This window comes from Cuculus canorus, chromosome Z (assembly GCF_017976375.1).
Source record: "Cuculus canorus isolate bCucCan1 chromosome Z, bCucCan1.pri, whole genome shotgun sequence".
NCBI lineage: Eukaryota > Metazoa > Chordata > Aves > Cuculiformes > Cuculidae > Cuculus > Cuculus canorus.
Window position 1 is genome coordinate 27,474,114 of NC_071441.1, and position 18,078 is coordinate 27,492,191.

At 37.5% G+C, this 18,078-nt stretch overlaps 1 protein-coding gene across 2 annotated transcripts; it reads left to right on the forward strand.

Annotated features, from left to right (window-relative positions):
* The first annotated feature begins 31 nt into the window (after nucleotides 1–31).
* Nucleotides 32–17,253, forward strand: ABHD17B (abhydrolase domain containing 17B, depalmitoylase). Of its 2 annotated transcripts, XM_054053803.1 has the most exons (5): nucleotides 32–190; nucleotides 5,949–6,182; nucleotides 6,270–6,423; nucleotides 14,414–14,593; nucleotides 15,437–17,253. In XM_054053803.1, exons 2-5 carry the CDS (start codon nucleotides 5,957–5,959, stop codon nucleotides 15,654–15,656), a joined length of 780 nt encoding a protein of 259 aa, XP_053909778.1. In that variant the 5' UTR covers nucleotides 32–190; nucleotides 5,949–5,956; the 3' UTR covers nucleotides 15,657–17,253. The 2 variants fall into 2 exon arrangements, with proteins under 2 accessions (XP_053909778.1, XP_053909777.1); XM_054053802.1 differs by having other exon boundaries at nucleotides 5,949–6,423.
* Nucleotides 17,254–18,078: the final 825 nt, after the last annotated feature.

Genomic DNA, 18,078 nt, shown 5'->3' on the forward strand with positions numbered 1-18,078 from the left:
GTCCGGGAGGGGAGGGGAGGGGCGGGGCGGGACGGGACGGGTGGCGCTGAAGCTGCAGCTCCGGCTCCTGCTGCTGCTGCTGCCGCCGCTGTCCTGGGCCGCGCGGCGCTCGGGGGGCTGCGGGGCTGCGGGACCAGGCGGGACGCGCTGCGCCGTTACTCAGCACGAACCGGCACCGTCGCCCCTGCAGGTACGGGCGCTGCTGACCCTCCTTCTCCCCTGGGGGAAGTGGGGAGGGAAACGGTGGTGTCGCCCCGGCCGCCTTTGTTCGAGGAAGCGATGGCTTTGGAAGCGCTTGTGAGGCCCCGGTGGCTCCGCGGGTGGGTTCTGCCGAGCCCCTTTGGAGACTGCGGGCACCCGAAAGGGGCCTCCGTAGCTCTCGCGAGTTTCGGGGGATGGTGCGAGGGTCGTGGCCTCGGGGTTGCTTTCGGCTGTTGTTCGTTTAGGAAATTATAGGTTGGGTTGGTTTGTTTGTTTTTTTTAACCAGAAGGTAGCTAGGAGAATCCGCCACTGTAGAAACCGAAATGTTGCCCTCTGAAGACGGGACCGGTTTTAGAAGCGTCGCTTCTTGTTGTCGTCTGTGGGACGGGCGCAGTGAAGCGATGTTTTGTGCCCGGGCGCGCACAAAAGATCGTGTAATCCATCTTAATCCCACAGGTGCCTGTCTGGGATCTCTAGGGGTTGGTTTGGTCTGTAGGTGACGAGAAGCGGTTAAGTTTTTCACTTATTACCTTTCTTCCTTCGACTATGCCTTTAGGGCTTGAGGTATAACCGGCAGCAGCAGAATGTCTCTAAATACGATTAAAGCTTTGTGGTTTTGCTAGAATTAGGGCGGATAGTAAAACTGTTTATTTCTTTAAAATCGAACTAAGCCAAATGAAGTTTATGTCCTGTGAAGCTTCTCTGATTTTGTGTTGTTTTGCTCTTTAAAAGCTACCTGAGACAGTTACTTCGTGGTATTTCTTAGTATGGCTTTGTCATTACTGAGTAGACTTCCTCTGTGTTCTTTTTCGGACTTAGTGTGTATTCTTTCTTAAAAATTCTGTTAGTTTAATTATTTTCTGTTATAGTTAATCAGACAGACTGGGTTTTTTTTTCCCTAAATACTTTGTTGCTTTAACTGTCGAAATAGTTGGAGCATTTTCATACCTTTCTGTTCAATTTTTAATATAATGAAGATGTTGAAATAAAATAGGGGTGCTTCAGCAGGGGCTTGAAGTCAAGTTTTGGTTGCATTGTGCTCAATGAAATGAGGGAAGCGGCGTTAGAGTGTCTTATTTGAGCAGTATATAATGAAAAATGATGATTTAAAAAGGAAAACAAACACCCAAACAACAAACGACCAAAAAAATCCCTACAATTTGAATATTTTGCTTGTTACAGTTAGAACGCCACCAAAATTTACAAACAGCAGCTGTATTTACAAGTTTGACTTTGTTCTTGTGAATAGCTCCTATGAAATAGGTAATTTAATTTAAATGTACAATTAGAATAATTAGCATCTAATGTAAATATAAGACTTCTAGATAAGTCTTTACAATGGTTGGGCTTTGGGGGCTAATGCTTAGTAAAGTACTCAAAGATATGAATAATAGGAGCCACTCTCTTGTTATGATTTGTAGAGGGAGGAGGACAGGAATAATTACTTATGTCAAAGAACTACATTTGTGTTATCCTAGGAATCACAAGATAAATATTTGAGGTGTTCTTTCAGACTAGATGACCTTTATCCCTCTCTTCTGTCACCCTTAATGAAAAGGTTTGCTGCTGCAGAATGGATTGAAATTACTGCCTGTGGACAGTTTTACATTTGTTATTTTCTGTCTTACTTTTTTATTCATAAGAGAGTTAAAGAGCTAAATTTGATGAAATGGCCTCATCTTCCTTTTAAAAACCGTCCCAGAGGTGTGGGTGATGCCACTTGGTTCTGTTTTATTTCTTAATGCAATAGTAGAAGTTTATCACTTTTCCACAGTTTCTTCCACAGAATTTTACTGCTTGATTTACATGAAAAATGCAGTATTATTTTAAAGGATGTCTGTGGTTCTCATTATAATAATCTTTCTGTTGTTAGTAATTTTACCCTCGTTGGGTAAAATTGTTGTGTTTGCAGAGCAGCACTGGCTTCTTTGTTAGTACTGAAATGACAAGTTGAAGGTGAAATAGCTTTGTTATTGGGATGTGTTCCTCTCTGTGTCTGACTGTGCTGCTATAAGGAGCATAGAGATTTTCATCGTATCTACTCAGAGGTGTTGGTCTATAACTTAGGTATTCACAACATATCTTAGGCAAATGAGTCCCATTAAGTTTATTAGTATGTATTTGTGAAACTGTGTGCTTAAGGTAATTTGTGATCAGCATTTGCTTTGTCCCAGTTCCAGTAAGAGTCCAGATAAAGCATACATTTTGTTGGTAGAGTGATTTTTCATGCAACTTCACTTGTGATGCCCTGTTCACTTTCGAATATATATTTTAGTCTTGGCAAAATAATTGGTCTTTGAAGATTGTCTTGAAAACTTTTACCAAGGCTGGGTGATGCTAAATTAAGAGGATTTTGTTACTTTTCTTTTAATTTTTATCCCGGTGATTTCTGGTTGGATGAATCATTAGGAAATCACATTACATGTTTTCTCACATTAAGAACATTTGAAAAAATACTTTTGGGGGTGAGGGGAAACATTAAATTTAATCTCTTGTTGAAGCATATGAGCAGTATACTTTTTGAGGAAAAATAATGCCCGTTTAAGTTGAAATTAAATTGTGACATGTGGTGAATAACTACTAGCCTGAAATGCTGATTCAGTTGAACTTTTAAACAGTGATAGCAGAATTACTCTATACACCCAGGGGACTCTCTCATATCCTGGTTCCATTCCAGATCCTGAGGTTAATAACACACTCGTGAATACAATGAATGACAAACCAGTTCTAGTACAATGGAAACATTGTTTACATGTAGGTGAAGGTATCCTCCTGAGGAAGTTCAGTAGATGTTTTTTTGTGTCACATTTGTTCAGTTAGTGATGCTAGGGATCTGCTATTTTTCTTGGGTGTTCTCAGTGAAGAAAGGAACAAGTATTTATTTTAAAGAAAATAGTCATTGGTAGCCATGATTTAGACTGAGAAAATTCTGTAGTTTCAGTAGACAAGAATTTCCATTTGATTAAATGGGCGTTATATAAAGTCTACGTTACAGTCTAGTATAGGGGAGAAGTAATAGTTTAACGGTGGTCTTCAGCGTAAGTAAATTCCTGTTTTTGACAGCAGCCCATTTTTAGCACATTTAAGCTATCTTGGGGCACAGTACCACCTCATCTGATTAACTGTGGTTACTGCGGTACTGTCCTATCTGTGGATTGAACAGACCAGCTTTCAGTTTTCTGAAAGGATTTCGACAAATAACAAATACTTTGAGTGAGATCATATTTGTAGTGTTGCTGGGCTGTTTATTATTATAAATAATGTAAATTCCTATTTTATTTTTTTCTAACAAGTGGGTTGTGAAGTAAGAAAGAAATTCTGTAGCTGTTGTATGCGGGAATATAGAGCACTCTCTGCTGCTTCTGGGCAGGATAGGCTATTTATACCTCATTTGTAGAGGTACTGCTAAATTTTCCACATATTTTGCTTGCCCACCCCCCTCCACTGGCGTAGAATAAATTGTAGTATCTAGACTTGGCCTCCAACTTTTTTGAAAAGGTGAGAAAACTTATTTGGAATGGATCTGTTTAATACTTTCTTATAGAAATAGAAGTGTGGATCATAAGCATTTTTTACAGGAAAAGCCTGTTGAGGTGTCATAGCAGTTTCTCTGGACTGTGAATGTGAACTTTATTAGTAGAGGTGAAACAAGTGGCTCCTTTGGTACTCACAGCTGTAAGAGGAGTAAAGAGGGAAGAAAACATTGCTTTTCCTGTGCATAAGACAGCCTAAGCCTTTTGCCAGTCCCTAGACCTCTTCCTTACACCTCCTACACTTCTTGTCCTGACTTGCAGGTTAAAATTAAACTTAATGTCTAGATATCTCACCTTGCAGGGAAAAGGTCCTGTTCCAAATTTGAGTGACCCCTTGTGTTGATTACATAAAATACATGATGCAGTTGTCTCTTTAGCTGGCAGAAATATGGTCACTTATTCAGGATCTTCACTTGAAAGGCAGTCTGCCTTTTCATGGGAGGTGATTAGTACTCCCTTCCTGCCATCTCCTCGCAATTAGTAATGTTGGTCACACATATCCAAGAGTTTGTGGTTTCCCTCTGTTTTGAAGAAAACTAGAAGCTCTGGGTGAAAACACTTGGCTCTGCCAGCCTTGGCAAAAAACTGGGTGTTTGTGCCCTGCAAAGAGGAGTAGTAGGCCAGTAGTAGGCCAAGAACGCTCATGCTGTTTACCCAAGTGTTTTGCTGAGCCTGTGTTTACTATTCCACAAGTATACTCTCTGTAATGTTGTATACAGCATGTGTTCATACCCTGCCACATGGAAGAGACCGTTCACACATCCAAAGTATGGATAGTTGTTCTGTGAGATATATTTAAGCAGTGTCTTGGAAGCTTTTCTAAAGAGAAGTTTATATAGGCTTGAAAACTATGCATGTATGTAAGATAGACAATAAATTTTGAAATAGGCCCTAGGATTCACCAAGTGTTAAGTTAGGGTTTTATTGCTATATTACCCAAGTATTTCTGAAACACCATGGGACTGTGGACATCAGAAATTAGCTTTTGTTCCTACTTGTAAATCTGGACGTAGCAGTCAAAGCTGGTACATGAAGCTGTAAGAGTGGTTCTGTTCACAATGACCTGGCAGGAACTGATCCTGAGACCCATAGACAGATAGGGATGGAAAAATTGTTTAGGGGAAGGTGTAATGTCAGAGGCCTTAACACAAGGAAAGCACTATAAATGTTTATCTTAGGCATTCTGGTTTCCAGCATAGATCTGTGCAGATTTCATCACTCTTCTTACCTCTGAGAAAAAGTATTGTCATAAGAAAGGATTTTTTTCCCCCTTCTCCTGCCTGTAAATTAAGAGGACACAGTGTCTGCTTTTCATGGCAGTTGTGCCTTTACCTAGCTTGCTGTAGGTGTATGTGTGTTTACTTTTTTCCTTCCATTCTGTTACCTAAAGCTCTGAACTGGTAGTGTGTAGTGTATTGTTTTGCTGGCTGTCTGTAATACAGCATATGGTTTGGGATACTTTTGTTCAAGCACAGAATAAAAATAGTCATATCATTAATACAATTTGAATTTCAATGTGCAATACAGGAAACTTTTGTTAATCGTTTCTTTGAAGGGTTTGGAAACATGTATATCACTCAGGATATGGAGCAAGGGAGAGTTTGACTGCATTTTTAGTGTATTGAAGTTCTATAGTGTTTGCTAAGCCAGCAGAAACATCTTGGTTTTGACTTCCAAGTTTTGCCCTTCCTGCACCTTTCATAATGTGGATACTGCTTGCTGGAGCCATAACTCATGATTGTAATACATATTCTCTAAATTTAGGAAACACTAGTGATTTTTGGTTGCGGAGATCTGCATAGCCTTAGTATCCTGCAAACACTGTGACTTATTTTAGTTGGTCTTTATAATATATGTATTTGTCAATGGGATGAACACTTCTCTTAATGGCTAAAGATGAGGGACTTCACTTCCTCCAAAGAAACTCACAAGCTCATACTTGTTCTTTACCTGGGTAATCACATTTTACTTTTAGTATCTGGCAGGGCTTTCAAGTTATCACTTTTCTTTAATAATATGCTTATTCTAAAGTAGCTGCTAATATAAAATAAAATAAAATCTAGAAGTTTACATATACATTTGAATATGTTTTGTTAAATGTTTCCACAAAGATGATATATTGTTTTCTAGTGATTGTTTACATTTCCCATTATTTTTCTTTTTGTATATAGGATTTAACTAAAAACTGATACCATTCTCTCTTCCTGTTTCAGACTAGAAGATGAATAATCTTTCCTTTAGTGAACTGTGTTGCCTCTTCTGTTGTCCGCCGTGCCCGGGGAAAATTGCATCCAAACTGGCATTCTTACCTCCTGATCCCACATATACACTGATGTGTGATGAGAGTGGTAGTCGCTGGACTTTACATCTCTCAGAGAGAGCAGACTGGCAGTATTCTTCTAGAGAAAAAGATGCCATTGAGTGCTTCATGACTAGAACAAGTAAAGGTAACAGGATTGCCTGTATGTTTGTGCGTTGCTCACCTAACGCCAAGTATACTTTGCTCTTCTCACATGGAAATGCTGTTGACCTAGGTCAGATGAGCAGCTTTTACATAGGACTGGGTTCACGGATTAATTGCAACATATTCTCATATGATTATTCTGGATATGGTGCAAGTTCTGGGAAGCCAACAGAGAAGAATCTGTATGCTGACATTGATGCTGCTTGGGTGGCTCTTAGGACGAGGTAAGACATTAGTTGCCATTTTTATCTAACAGCGTGGTTTTATCTCACAACTTTTATCTCAAGTTGTTGTACTTAATCTGCATTGGTGGTTTGAACAGAAATGCTGTGTTTTAGGATTGATGGGATCACATCCAAGCTGAGTGAGCAAAGATGAAGGCATTGTCAGTATTGAGCAGGATCAGTATATAGTACTGAAATACTAGAAAAATTGAAATGGGATTAAATTTAATAAGGTATCTTTCAGCCTTGAATGATTAGAAGGTAATTCTTATTGTCAAAGTTTGGGATATTCTCAGTTGGAAATCTCAGAAGATAGAAAAAACATAAAGAGTCAGTTCCCCAGTAACTGAGCCACTGGTGTGATGTGGGTGAGCGAAAATGCAGATTGGTTTTTCAGATAGTTCCTTCAGCTACTCTTTTTTGTAGGGACAGGCAGTAGAAAAGCTGTCATAAGAGAACATTTCTCTTTCAGAATTTGAAGTAGCACCTACAGCTTTTCCAGAAATAGCTTTCTACATAAAACAAATATTTTCTTATCTCAGCAAAATATTACCTATGGCAGAGGTTGTAATTCCTCTGTGAAACTACATTATAGCGGGAACGAAAAAAAAATGAGAGTTTACATCAGTGGTGTTAGGTCAAATAGATTAAGGACAAGGAAAAAAATGCAAATGGGAGGGATGTTCTTGCAGCAATTTCTGTATTCTAAGCCTCTGGTTTTAGAGAGATAATACCATAAGATGAAGACTCTGAAGGTGTTCTCTGGTATGTGTAAGAATTACAGGTGCCAAATAAGTGCAGCACTGAGTACCCTCTTAAATTTGAGTTTTTTTCACTGTGGATTGTTCCATTTAAAGTAACATTCTGCTTGTGTTACAGGTACTCAAATTACAAAAAGATTTTAAAACACTATGCAGTCATAAGAAAAAATGTTCACCAAAAACCTTCTCATCCTATTGTGTATTTTGCCTCAAAAAGCTGTGGAAACCTGTATTTAATACAGAGTAGCATGTTACGGTTCAGCTATTGCAACTTGAACATACTGTTTAATCATAGACTATCAAGAATATGACTTAGTGTACGGACATATGTGAAGACTCTTTACAACCTGGAGCCTGGTAGTTGTTGCAGTGAATTTAGAACTCGATCCATGTAATATTAACTATTTTCCTTTTGCTTTGGGTTGTCTCTTTTCAGCGTTTAAATACACATATTGTCTTGCATTTCTTTTACATTGTAACCAAAGTGTAATACTTCATTTTAAAGAAGTGTATTTTATTTACATATTGAAGTAGGGGGAACATCTATCACAAACCTCCTACAGCCACAGGGGACAGATATTCAGCCTCATATAATCAGAAACGTGTACTGTATTGTTAGATTAAGTTTTGGCCTTTCCTTTGATTACAGCAAAAAGTTGACATATAACTAGACATCTGTTCTGTAAACCAAGAGCTGTAACAGGTGCACTGGTGACTGTGGTTTGTAGTTGATAGGTAATCTGGAAGATAGCCACTTGTTGAAATACCCAGTAATAGTGACCAAAACCATAGTATATTTTGTGACCAATGTTGAAGACAGTCTGAATTATTTAAATGTACCAGAAAATAGAAGATAACTAGATTGGAACTTAATTGTTTGTTTATGTCAGTTTACAGGCTCTGTTTTATGAACTAGTTTGTAACTATTGTCTCTTCCTCCCCCTGACAAATTCCTGATTGAAAACGTAAAAGGAAATGTGATTGCAACTTGAATTCTCACCTCCGTTCCTGAACAATGCATAGTGTACCTTCCCTAATCAAACTAAGATTGTTTTTATAATATCCCATTTGAACATGGGATATTTGCTGAAAAGACATTGTGGGGGAATTTCTGAGGTACCTACTCCATCTATTTTTCTCTGTTCCATTCAGGAATGACCTCACCTCAGTCCCATTTGATGTCCGCATTTATTTTTTGTATCAAAACCTCCTTTAGAAATACGTAATTCAGTAGAGTATGTACAGCTTGGAATGAACTGCCCAACTTCTCTATTTCACAAACGTAAACTGAACTTTTTCTGTTGCCTAGAAGTGATTGTGGTCCTTTTAACAGCTTCCCAACTGGCAGGCCTGATCTTATCCTTGCATGTGAATGCTGAATGTAGCAGGGAGAAGTTCAGTACATGACACGGGATATACTGGCTCACACAATTTGTTTACCACTCCAAGATATTCTCTTGAGGCCTGAGACAGTGCTCTGCTGTGTTTAAATACTTGATGAATATCTGGATCAGAATTGAGCCTTTGAGCATTTGCTGCAGCATTGATTTACTTTTCTAGCATAGCTTGTTCTGTCACTGTTACACTGGCAGTCTTTAACGCTTTATAATGTAACTGTTCTGCAAAAACAAATTCAGCAGATTCTTTTCAGGGTGGGTATAAGTATAGCTCTAACTTGAAATTTGTGCTGATGTGATAAGAGAAGAAAGGGATCCTAGATGTTTGAACTGCGATTCTCAGGTTGTAGAATGGAGAATTACCTCAATTGAAGGTTGATCATAGCTGCCCACTGCATTCCCTGTTCTGAGAATTTAGATCATAGAGCCCAGCATTAAAAGGTCTTTCTGAGGTAATTGAAATGCTGATGTGAACTTCATTCAACAGTCAACATAACTGCTTGTGGTGGAGGTGTGCTAGTGTGTTAAGTTTTATGTCAAGGAAGTGCAGTTCGGATGATCAGCTGCAAATTGGCAAAATTGTCCAGCGGGGACTGGACACCTAGGGTGAAACAGTCTGGTAGTAGTATTGAGGATGATGGTTGAGATTGGTCCAACACTACTTTCTTAAAAGTGATTGGTTTAAGGGTGGGTGAAAACTATAATTCATTTAAATGAAAACAGAAACCTAGTTTGGCAGCAGATCAGAAGAGGTAAACAGCAGATTAAGATTTTGAATTGCTTCCCTATTCTTGACTTGGTTTGAATATTTTAATAGGAAGCAGTAGCTATCCATGTGGATGCTGAGAGTGGAAGAATGCAAGGTGATTCACTGTCATCATGTTTGGGAAAGTTGCATGTTATTGCATATTCATATGCATGGGCCTGTATGAAAGCTGCGAGTGAGGACATTCTTTTTCTGACTGTCATAGCTACAAGGTGTTGAAATGCCAGGACTCATTTAGGGCTACGCCTGTTTTCTGCTGCCCTGGTCTCTTAAGGCCTTTGGTGACACCCTAGCAAAGGTGGAAAGGTTTAACCAGCCCCAGGCAATTACAAGGGAAGTGGCACTTTCGGAAACCTCAGACTTGCTGGAGTTGCCTCATAACCAGATTTATTTTAAGAAGTCAAACAGCCTTTTCATTGTTGCTTATCATGTACTGTATAATAATTGAAAGATTAAAGGGTAAAACTCAGGCTTACATGTTAAAATGGACAGAACATGCATAATTGTAACAGCCAAATATAGCACTAATACCAAATATATTTTGATGTTGGCTGAAATGGGGTTTTTTTGTTCAGAATTCACAAGTAAATTTTTTTTTTTTTCATTCAGACATGCGGGGGGATGTTGCTAGAAGATGTGGAAGATGAGATGCCATAACTTTGAATATTTGGAGACGAATTGAGCTTTTATTGATAGGGGAAAGTAGCTCAATTTGTCATAAAGAGAAATCTTGCCCATAAAACAAGTGCACCAGTACCAGTGTAATCTTTAGAAATGGTCACACCATCATGAGGGAGACAGAGGAGGTGCAGTTTGTCAGTTCCTACATGCATGGTCAATGGGCTTGCCTCCTATAGAACATAGTTCCCTTTTTCTACTAGCAGTGTTAAATTTGTATACACAAGGAGGAGAGTGTGCATCTGAGTTGAGGAAGAGCTGTACACTCATGAAATTCATTCATGGCCTGGAATGTTCATCGTTAAAGGTGTGGAGAACGTTTGTTCCCTTCATGTTCTGCAATTTACAGCTGTAATTTTGTGTTATGTGCCTGATGACAAGAGGTTCTGAAATGTACATTGAAAATCCCCTTGGGATGCTGCCCCTTGGTCCTTGTGCCCGAAGCACTGCTGTCAGTTTGTTAAATACATGTGTTGCAATAAACTTCATGAACAATAGCCTCTCTAGAGCCTCTGTTGTGCCTCTTAATTAGTCTGAGCTTGAGAGGTACTATGCAAAATATACACTTCTAAGATTATTACTGATACTTTATTTTATAATTGTAAAGTGAGCAAGTCTTCTAGATTAACAGCGGTAGTTGGGAAGTAAACATATAAATGGCATTCTGTCTCCCTTAGATGTATTAAGAGCAAGATGGCAGCTACTTTAAGAGCCTGAAAGTGTAGTATGGGAACTTAGGCTGGTATTTGGTTATTAAAGGTAACTTGAATTTGTTATTTATTAAAAAAACAAACCAACACTTGTTACAGCCAGGCATGCATTTTGTACTTTGCATGTTGCACATCATGGTAATGTAATCAAATGAAAGTACAGAATAGGATAAATATAGGATATAAGTGATACGTTATGTATATCCAAGTGGTAGCATATGTATATATGGGGCTTTGGGTAGCCTGATTTAGTGAAAGATGTCCCTGCCTGTGGAGGGGGACTGAACTAGCATCTTCTAACCCAAACTGTTCTATGATTCTGTGAAGAGAAAAAAATGAGGAAGAAGGGATGGAAAGGAGGTGGATAGCCACTATGATAAGCGTTTACTAAAGTGCAGAAAAGGTCACTTGTTACAGAGACAGAAATATAAAGGAAATGGTGAAAGAGTTTCTGCTACAACTCATTGAGAAGTTCATCACAAAGGCAGAAAAAAGAATATTTCATTGGTGTTTAGCAGTTGTTCTTTTCCTGACAGAAGCTGAAAAGAGGGTTGCCTCTTTTAGGAAAAAACATCAATATCTGATCAGCGTACATAGACTCTCAGAAGAGGACACTTGGCTTCATTAGCTGCCCTGTGTTACCTTGGGCCCTGATTCTGGGTGGTGGTCTGATGGTGGCCCCTTACTTTAACCCACCAGTGGCATGCAGTTGCTTTCCTGGCCCTACAATTACCACAGAAAACAAACTGAAGGCTTGTGTATTCTAACACAAATTATCTAAATTACTTAAGTGGACAATAGTGTTTACATTACCCCATGAGCAACATAATGAGCTTTCAAAGATGCCAACAATTTTTACAGCATATCTTTGAGCTCTTGTCACCAGAACAGCTACTTGGAGCATATGACTGTCACACTCCCCTCGATCAGGGTGGCCTGCAATTCTAACCCACTAATTAAGAGAACAATGTTACTGCCACTTTTTCTATCAATCTGACACTTCCTCATCTGAGACACTAGATGTGTAGAGAACCAATAATTTTCTACCAAACTTCTTGGAATTATCTGGAGTTTCCATTATTGTCAAAAGGAGGAGCAGACCAATGTTATGACTAGGAAACTTACCAACAGTCATCTTTTCAAGATTGTTTCCATTTTTAGATTGGAAAGTGATACTTTTGAGGGAGAGAAACTGAGGGACAGTTGGGCTCTTGCTTTTTCCCCAACTTGTCAAAAGCCTGTTCAAGGTGAAGACTGGAGACAGGCACAGCAGGTGTTCTTCTGTGGTTTCCACTATTCTTGGTTTGGTTTTCTCCAGGCAAGATTAGTCAAAGGCCTGACTACCTTAAACGATCATTTCTGGTGCTTGACCTCAGCATTCCAGTTTCCGCACTGCAAAACAAACAGTATCTGGTGGGTGCTGTGAAGTTAATCTTTTTGACTAGACTGTTAGTCTAGATGTATTAAATGCCTTTTATTTTTTTAGTATTAGCTTTCATAACTAAGATTTAACTGTCTTTATGCTGAAGGATTTGGAACCAAAAAGAGGAAGATTAATAATGACAAAGCGGAGAATATATGCTTAAACATATACTTCCAAGTTTTGCTTTAAATTCCTGTTCAGTGTATGCATCTTGTAAAACTTAGTGCCTGAGGAAGTGAGTGTGTTGGTTTACAATTTTTTTATTTAAGAACTATGTTATGTCATAACATCCTGCATAAACTCCATGGCGCATACTAATGATGCAAAGTGACAGGTATTAATGTGAATTTTGTTCAGATTATGTGAAAAGGATAGAAGACCATACAGTACTTCCAGAATGGGCAAATGTGATTTAAATTATTTTGAATTGGGAAACCAAGTGGGAAGTGATAGGTGCTAGGCTGTTCTTGGGTGTTTCAGAAGAGATACAGAAATAGCGAAGACCTTACACCTGTTTTGGCTTCAAAGCTTTAATCTGTTGTATTTTCGTGTCTTGGAGTGGTGAGAAAATCTTTGTTGATCAGAATGTTTGATTTTAATTTTTTTTTCTAATTCTCTGGGAACTGTTGTGGCGCCGAGGGCTTGCCAAGCTGATGATTGAGTCTTCGTGTTTTGGAATGCCAGATGCATTCATGGAATTTATCTGTGCTAATACTTTTATGGCTTTTATGTTTAACTCTATAAGAACACAATTCCAATAAATAGTTGAATAGTTAAATCCACAGTGTTAGCTGTGGACAATGGATTTTAGCCCCAATTTAGAAAGCTTATTGCAGCCCTTACTGAGTTCTACTAGGGGTGCTTTCATTTTAGTGATACTTAAATGTGATGTTGTTCTTCTTAGTCTTCCTAGATTTAATTATTTTTAAATAAATACTGATGTAGCACACAACATGTTTCTGGCTTATTGAAAGAGTACTTGTGGATTTTGGGGTTTTGTTGGTTAATAATTTGAATGTCTTGCTAGACGTGAAATATCTTTTTTCTTAATGTTCTTGATTTTTAGGCTTTTAGACTTTACTGATTTTAGTGCTTGATGACCTATACAGTTACCATAGAGTTATTTAGATACTGGGCAAATTTTCATTACCTCTGTTTCCCTGGCTTTAGTGGAGGTATGTGAAATATACTGATTTAAGAACCCCTGTGTGGGTATGGGTAGTGTAATTCAGCTTTGACAGGAAAGATACATGCATTTAATTTAGAAGAGGCAATGGTTGCACTTTCTTTCATTTCAGCTGAAAACGGTTGTCAGTCCTTTTACTATTACACTCGTTTGGGAAACACTAAGCTCATGCTTTTGCAATCTTAACCTGTTCTAAGAGTAAAGTATAGATCAATGTGTCAGCAGCCCACTTCTACTGTGGGCACTCTTCTTGCCAGCATAACATTCTCCTTAGAGGTTTTTCCAGTGTCACTTGGGAACCAGCTGATCCACTAATGCAGCAAAATATATTAGATCTGAATTGTATAAGTGTTAGGTAGCTGTTTCATGATTTTTTATTATCTCATTTAATTATAGAAAAAGTGTTTTTATCTTACTAGGAGGGAGGCTTTGACTTTAATTTTGTAGTGCTTATTGGACCGTCATAATTGTGGGTTAGTTTGGCTAGCTTTTGCTAGCTTGCATGTCAAATCAACTGTGATAAAAGGCATCCCATATATTGCATAGAATGCATAATATTCTGACCACTGTCTGTATGAGCACACTTTAGGTCCTGCTAAATTGCTGAGCAATGTTAGTGTCTTGCAGTTTTTATTATTTATCAGAAGAATAAAGCCGACCAAGTTTTCGCAGATTTGACTATGCTTCACTAGATGATAACCCTAAAGCTAGCAAGGGTGTAATTGGTTTTCTGTTGTAGTTCCACTAGAGTTACCAGTTAAGTCTTTCAACTAGTATAGAAGTTACAAATACATTCACAAATCCATATTTAAAAAAAAAAACAAACCCATTCAGTATCATTCATCATAAGGCAAAAAAAATAATTACTCAGCATACAGAATAAATAATTGTCCCTTTAAGTCAGGAATGTTTTAGAATATACCTGCTTGCTCTCCTGCCAGCTCCTGTTTCATAGTTCATTTCAGGAAATTTTCATTTTCAGAAATAGGGGTGGGGGAAGTTGCCTTGTTTTTTAGTTTTGTCTTTTTCACTTTATATGTCACTTTGGTTAACATTTTTAATTTTCTAGGTACGGAATCCGCCCTGAAAATGTGATTATATATGGGCAGAGTATAGGAACAGTACCATCTGTGGATCTTGCTGCTAGATATGAAAGTGCTGCTGTAATTCTTCATTCTCCACTGACCTCAGGAATGCGAGTGGCTTTTCCTGATACAAAGAAGACTTATTGCTTTGATGCATTCCCAAAGTAAGTTGTAGGATTTTTTTATTCTGCATGCATTTCTCTATTACAAAGATTTTAGATTAGGAAACTGAGCAATAGGGCAAATTATTTGTAATTTCTTTGGAAGGTTTAAAAAGCAGTTATAGAAAAGTTATTCAGGATGAATAACAACAATGGGGGTTGGAAGAGTTTACAGAACTTTGTAAGCCTTCTAGGTTTTTCATATCTCTAAGCATTTCAGTGAGTATTTGTTAAAGAATTGATAAGTTTTCCTATATGTAACCCCTAATATCACTAATTCTAACAAGCAGTTCTAGTCCAGTGAATTGTTAATCTGGGTAGCTGTCAACAGTCTTTTACATATGTTTCTGTAAGTGAAAAACTAAGGAGAGCATAACTACATAACTGGAGAAAATTCCTGTCATGTATTTCAGAACTATGCCACTAATTGGCCTTTACAGACTGGTACACTTGTCTTAAAGTACTTGTATTTTAAGCTTCTAACTTAAAAGTTTAAACATATGTGCGGGGGGTGGGGGTGGGGGTGGGGGTGGAGAAGGAAAGTCCTTTGAAGTGCTAAAATTCTACTTGTGACAAGCACTTTTTTATTTGAAATAATGAATACTACTTTCAGGTGAATTGTTCTGTTATTCAATCCTAATAGTTTCCAGTAGTTTTTTTCCTTTGTGTGGCTTTGTATGTGCTACTGCAATGGCTTTCAGGGTGTTGATAAGATCTTATTTTCTACTGATCTAGACAACATTTAAACAGCTACAGTGTGTAATTAAAAAGTGAAATTAACAGTGTGGTTCTTCAAAAGATTTAATAAAGCTCACCATGTTCATAGATATAATCTTTTTCTTACAGCATTGACAAAATTTCTAAAATAACATCTCCTGTGTTAATAATCCATGGGACTGAAGATGAAGTAATTGACTTTTCACATGGCCTAGCGTTATTTGAGCGTTGCCAGAGACCTGTAGAACCACTGTGGGTAGAAGGAGCGGGCCATAATGATGTGGAACTCTATGGACAGTACCTTGAAAGATTAAAACAGTTCGTGTCACATGAACTGGTAAACTTGTAATTTTCTTTGTATATTTACATGCATTTTCATTTCACTGCAAAACACCTTGATAAATACTTAAAACCTGAAGTTTGTGTTTTCAAATCATCTTAGTTGCCTTCATTAAATGTACAGGTAATGATTTGTCAACATAATTAATGAAGGTTTTAATGTGATGATATGAACTGGAATTATATGGTCATGCATTCAAGCTTGGCAGTTCATATTACTTTGTGGGGATTTTTCTTCTTAAATGTAAAAAAAATCACAAGTACTGTATGAAATTTTAATTATATAAAATCAAATGCTGTAAAAGTGTTGCCAAATGCTTTAGCATATCAAAACCAAGTTTATAAATATTTTTTAAACATCTCAAAATGTACTGTGACTTACTCTGTTGCACAGGTGTAAATTAAAGAAGAGACTTCTGAGCAGTTGTTCTGTAAAAATGTAATAGCTGTGAAATTTGAACAAATACTAATGTATGTAATAAAAACAGACAGTCACTGGAAATGACCCATGCCCTGTTATAGGGGGAGGGTGTCAAAATTGATCTCTTTCCTTATTTTTCTTATCTTTTGTGCTTAGCTTTACTTTAGTTATTTTGTTCTTCTGTTGTCCTTTACCATCCAGGTTAAACAAATTTACCCAGTCATCTTTGTAGCAACCCTAATGTTGCCAAAGTAATGCCACAAGTTATCATTGTTGTAAAGTAAACATAATTCACCTGATACTGAGGCCCCTAAGGTACTACCTTGAAACCAGTAAGGCTTTTAGAACCTAGAAGGCTTTGTGAACAATGTAGTTTTTACACATTGTGTAGAGATGCAATATTTCATTAGAAAGAATCTGGAAGTTTATCCAACTTTGTAATTAACAATTTGGAAGTTTGCAGTTGTCTGACCAGGCTTACTTTTGGATGTTTAGTGTAAAAGCTTATTGCTTTGAGTACTGTATGGAAATTTTAGTAATTGCACCTGAATGGGGTGCAGGAAGAGGCAAGAAGAGAATGTTGACATTTTTCTATTAACTCATAGTAAAATAAACTTTGTAAGTTGCCTTTCCCTCGAATGCATTTTGCTTGAATAAAACTATGAAAAATAAACTTATTTATATGTAGCCTATTTGTAAAAAAAAAAAAAAAAAAATTCCAACAATACACACTGTGCTTCTAATTTTAAGGCCTTATGTAGTTTAATTGTTCTACTTGTTTTTTGTGATTGATACTATTGTATACTTAAATGTAGCTTAAAATATTGTGAAAACTAATTCGGATGTTTTGATTAACAGTAAACAATATTCTACACACTTGTTGCTGTTCTTTTTTTTTAAAAGAAATAGCAATAGTTGCTCGTGATACCAATATAATAATCAACTCCCTACTTACTGTAGGAACTTTGAGAACTAAGCAGTAACCCATTCTTGTGAATTATCGGCACGTGTCTTTATTAGCAACTGCTGTTCTAATCCACCTCCCACCACGTCCCATCTTATTTCTTTCTGCTGTTCAGCATAAGGTTTTCTGCTGCACAGCTGCTTATAAACATTCTTTTGTAATGAATTCAAATTTAGCTTACTTTGAAATCATCAGTGGCTTCTTGTCTTGTGCTCCTTGGTTTGTTAATAAAATGGAAAGAAATTTGAATTTGTTCGCAAGCAATTTGGTTCTTGTTTGTCCTTTTCATCAAATATGTCTCGATGTGTTCTGAACTTCAGATTAGTATGCAGACACGGTAATACTAGACTAAAATATTTTCATTCTAATCCAAGGTTTTGCTATTGGAAGTGTACTTAGGTATGTAACTCAATTTTATTACATTATACTGTACACAGAATTTGATTTTCCTTACAACTTTTCAGCCGCTATCTCTTATATAGATGGATATCGTTATTGTTAAGTGTGTAGATGCATTCCTTATGATGAATGAGGTCCGTTTTGAGGGTACTCTTCAGAAATTCACAAATAAAGAATGCAGAACTGTAATGATGAGTGTTACAGATTGACTAATAGTACTGCAAATTGCAGCCAAGTGATTAAAGTGTCATCACAAATGACACTGTAATTGAAAGACAGAAAAGGTGGCATAGCAGTTCTGCTTCTTTTGTTTCTGTGTCTCGGTGAAGAAGAACAAAAGGCCTTGCAGTTTTTTGTCTTTAGTAGATGCAGCTGTGCTGGGTCACACTGAGGAGCAAATGTTGTGATCTGTTTTGGACCACTTATCATGGTTAATTGTTGCCAGTTTGTTCTGATTCATATCTTACACCTATATTTTTTGGGTGAATTGTTTACTGAAGGGGTTAAAATTTATTTTAAGCACAGCCTTGTATAGCTTGTATTGAGAATTGTGTTATGGCAACAACTTTTTACTGAGGTAAAGCAACTAGGAGGAAAGCGTTTGACATGGTGGTTGTCTTGTCCTTAAACTATCATTTTTTTTAAAAT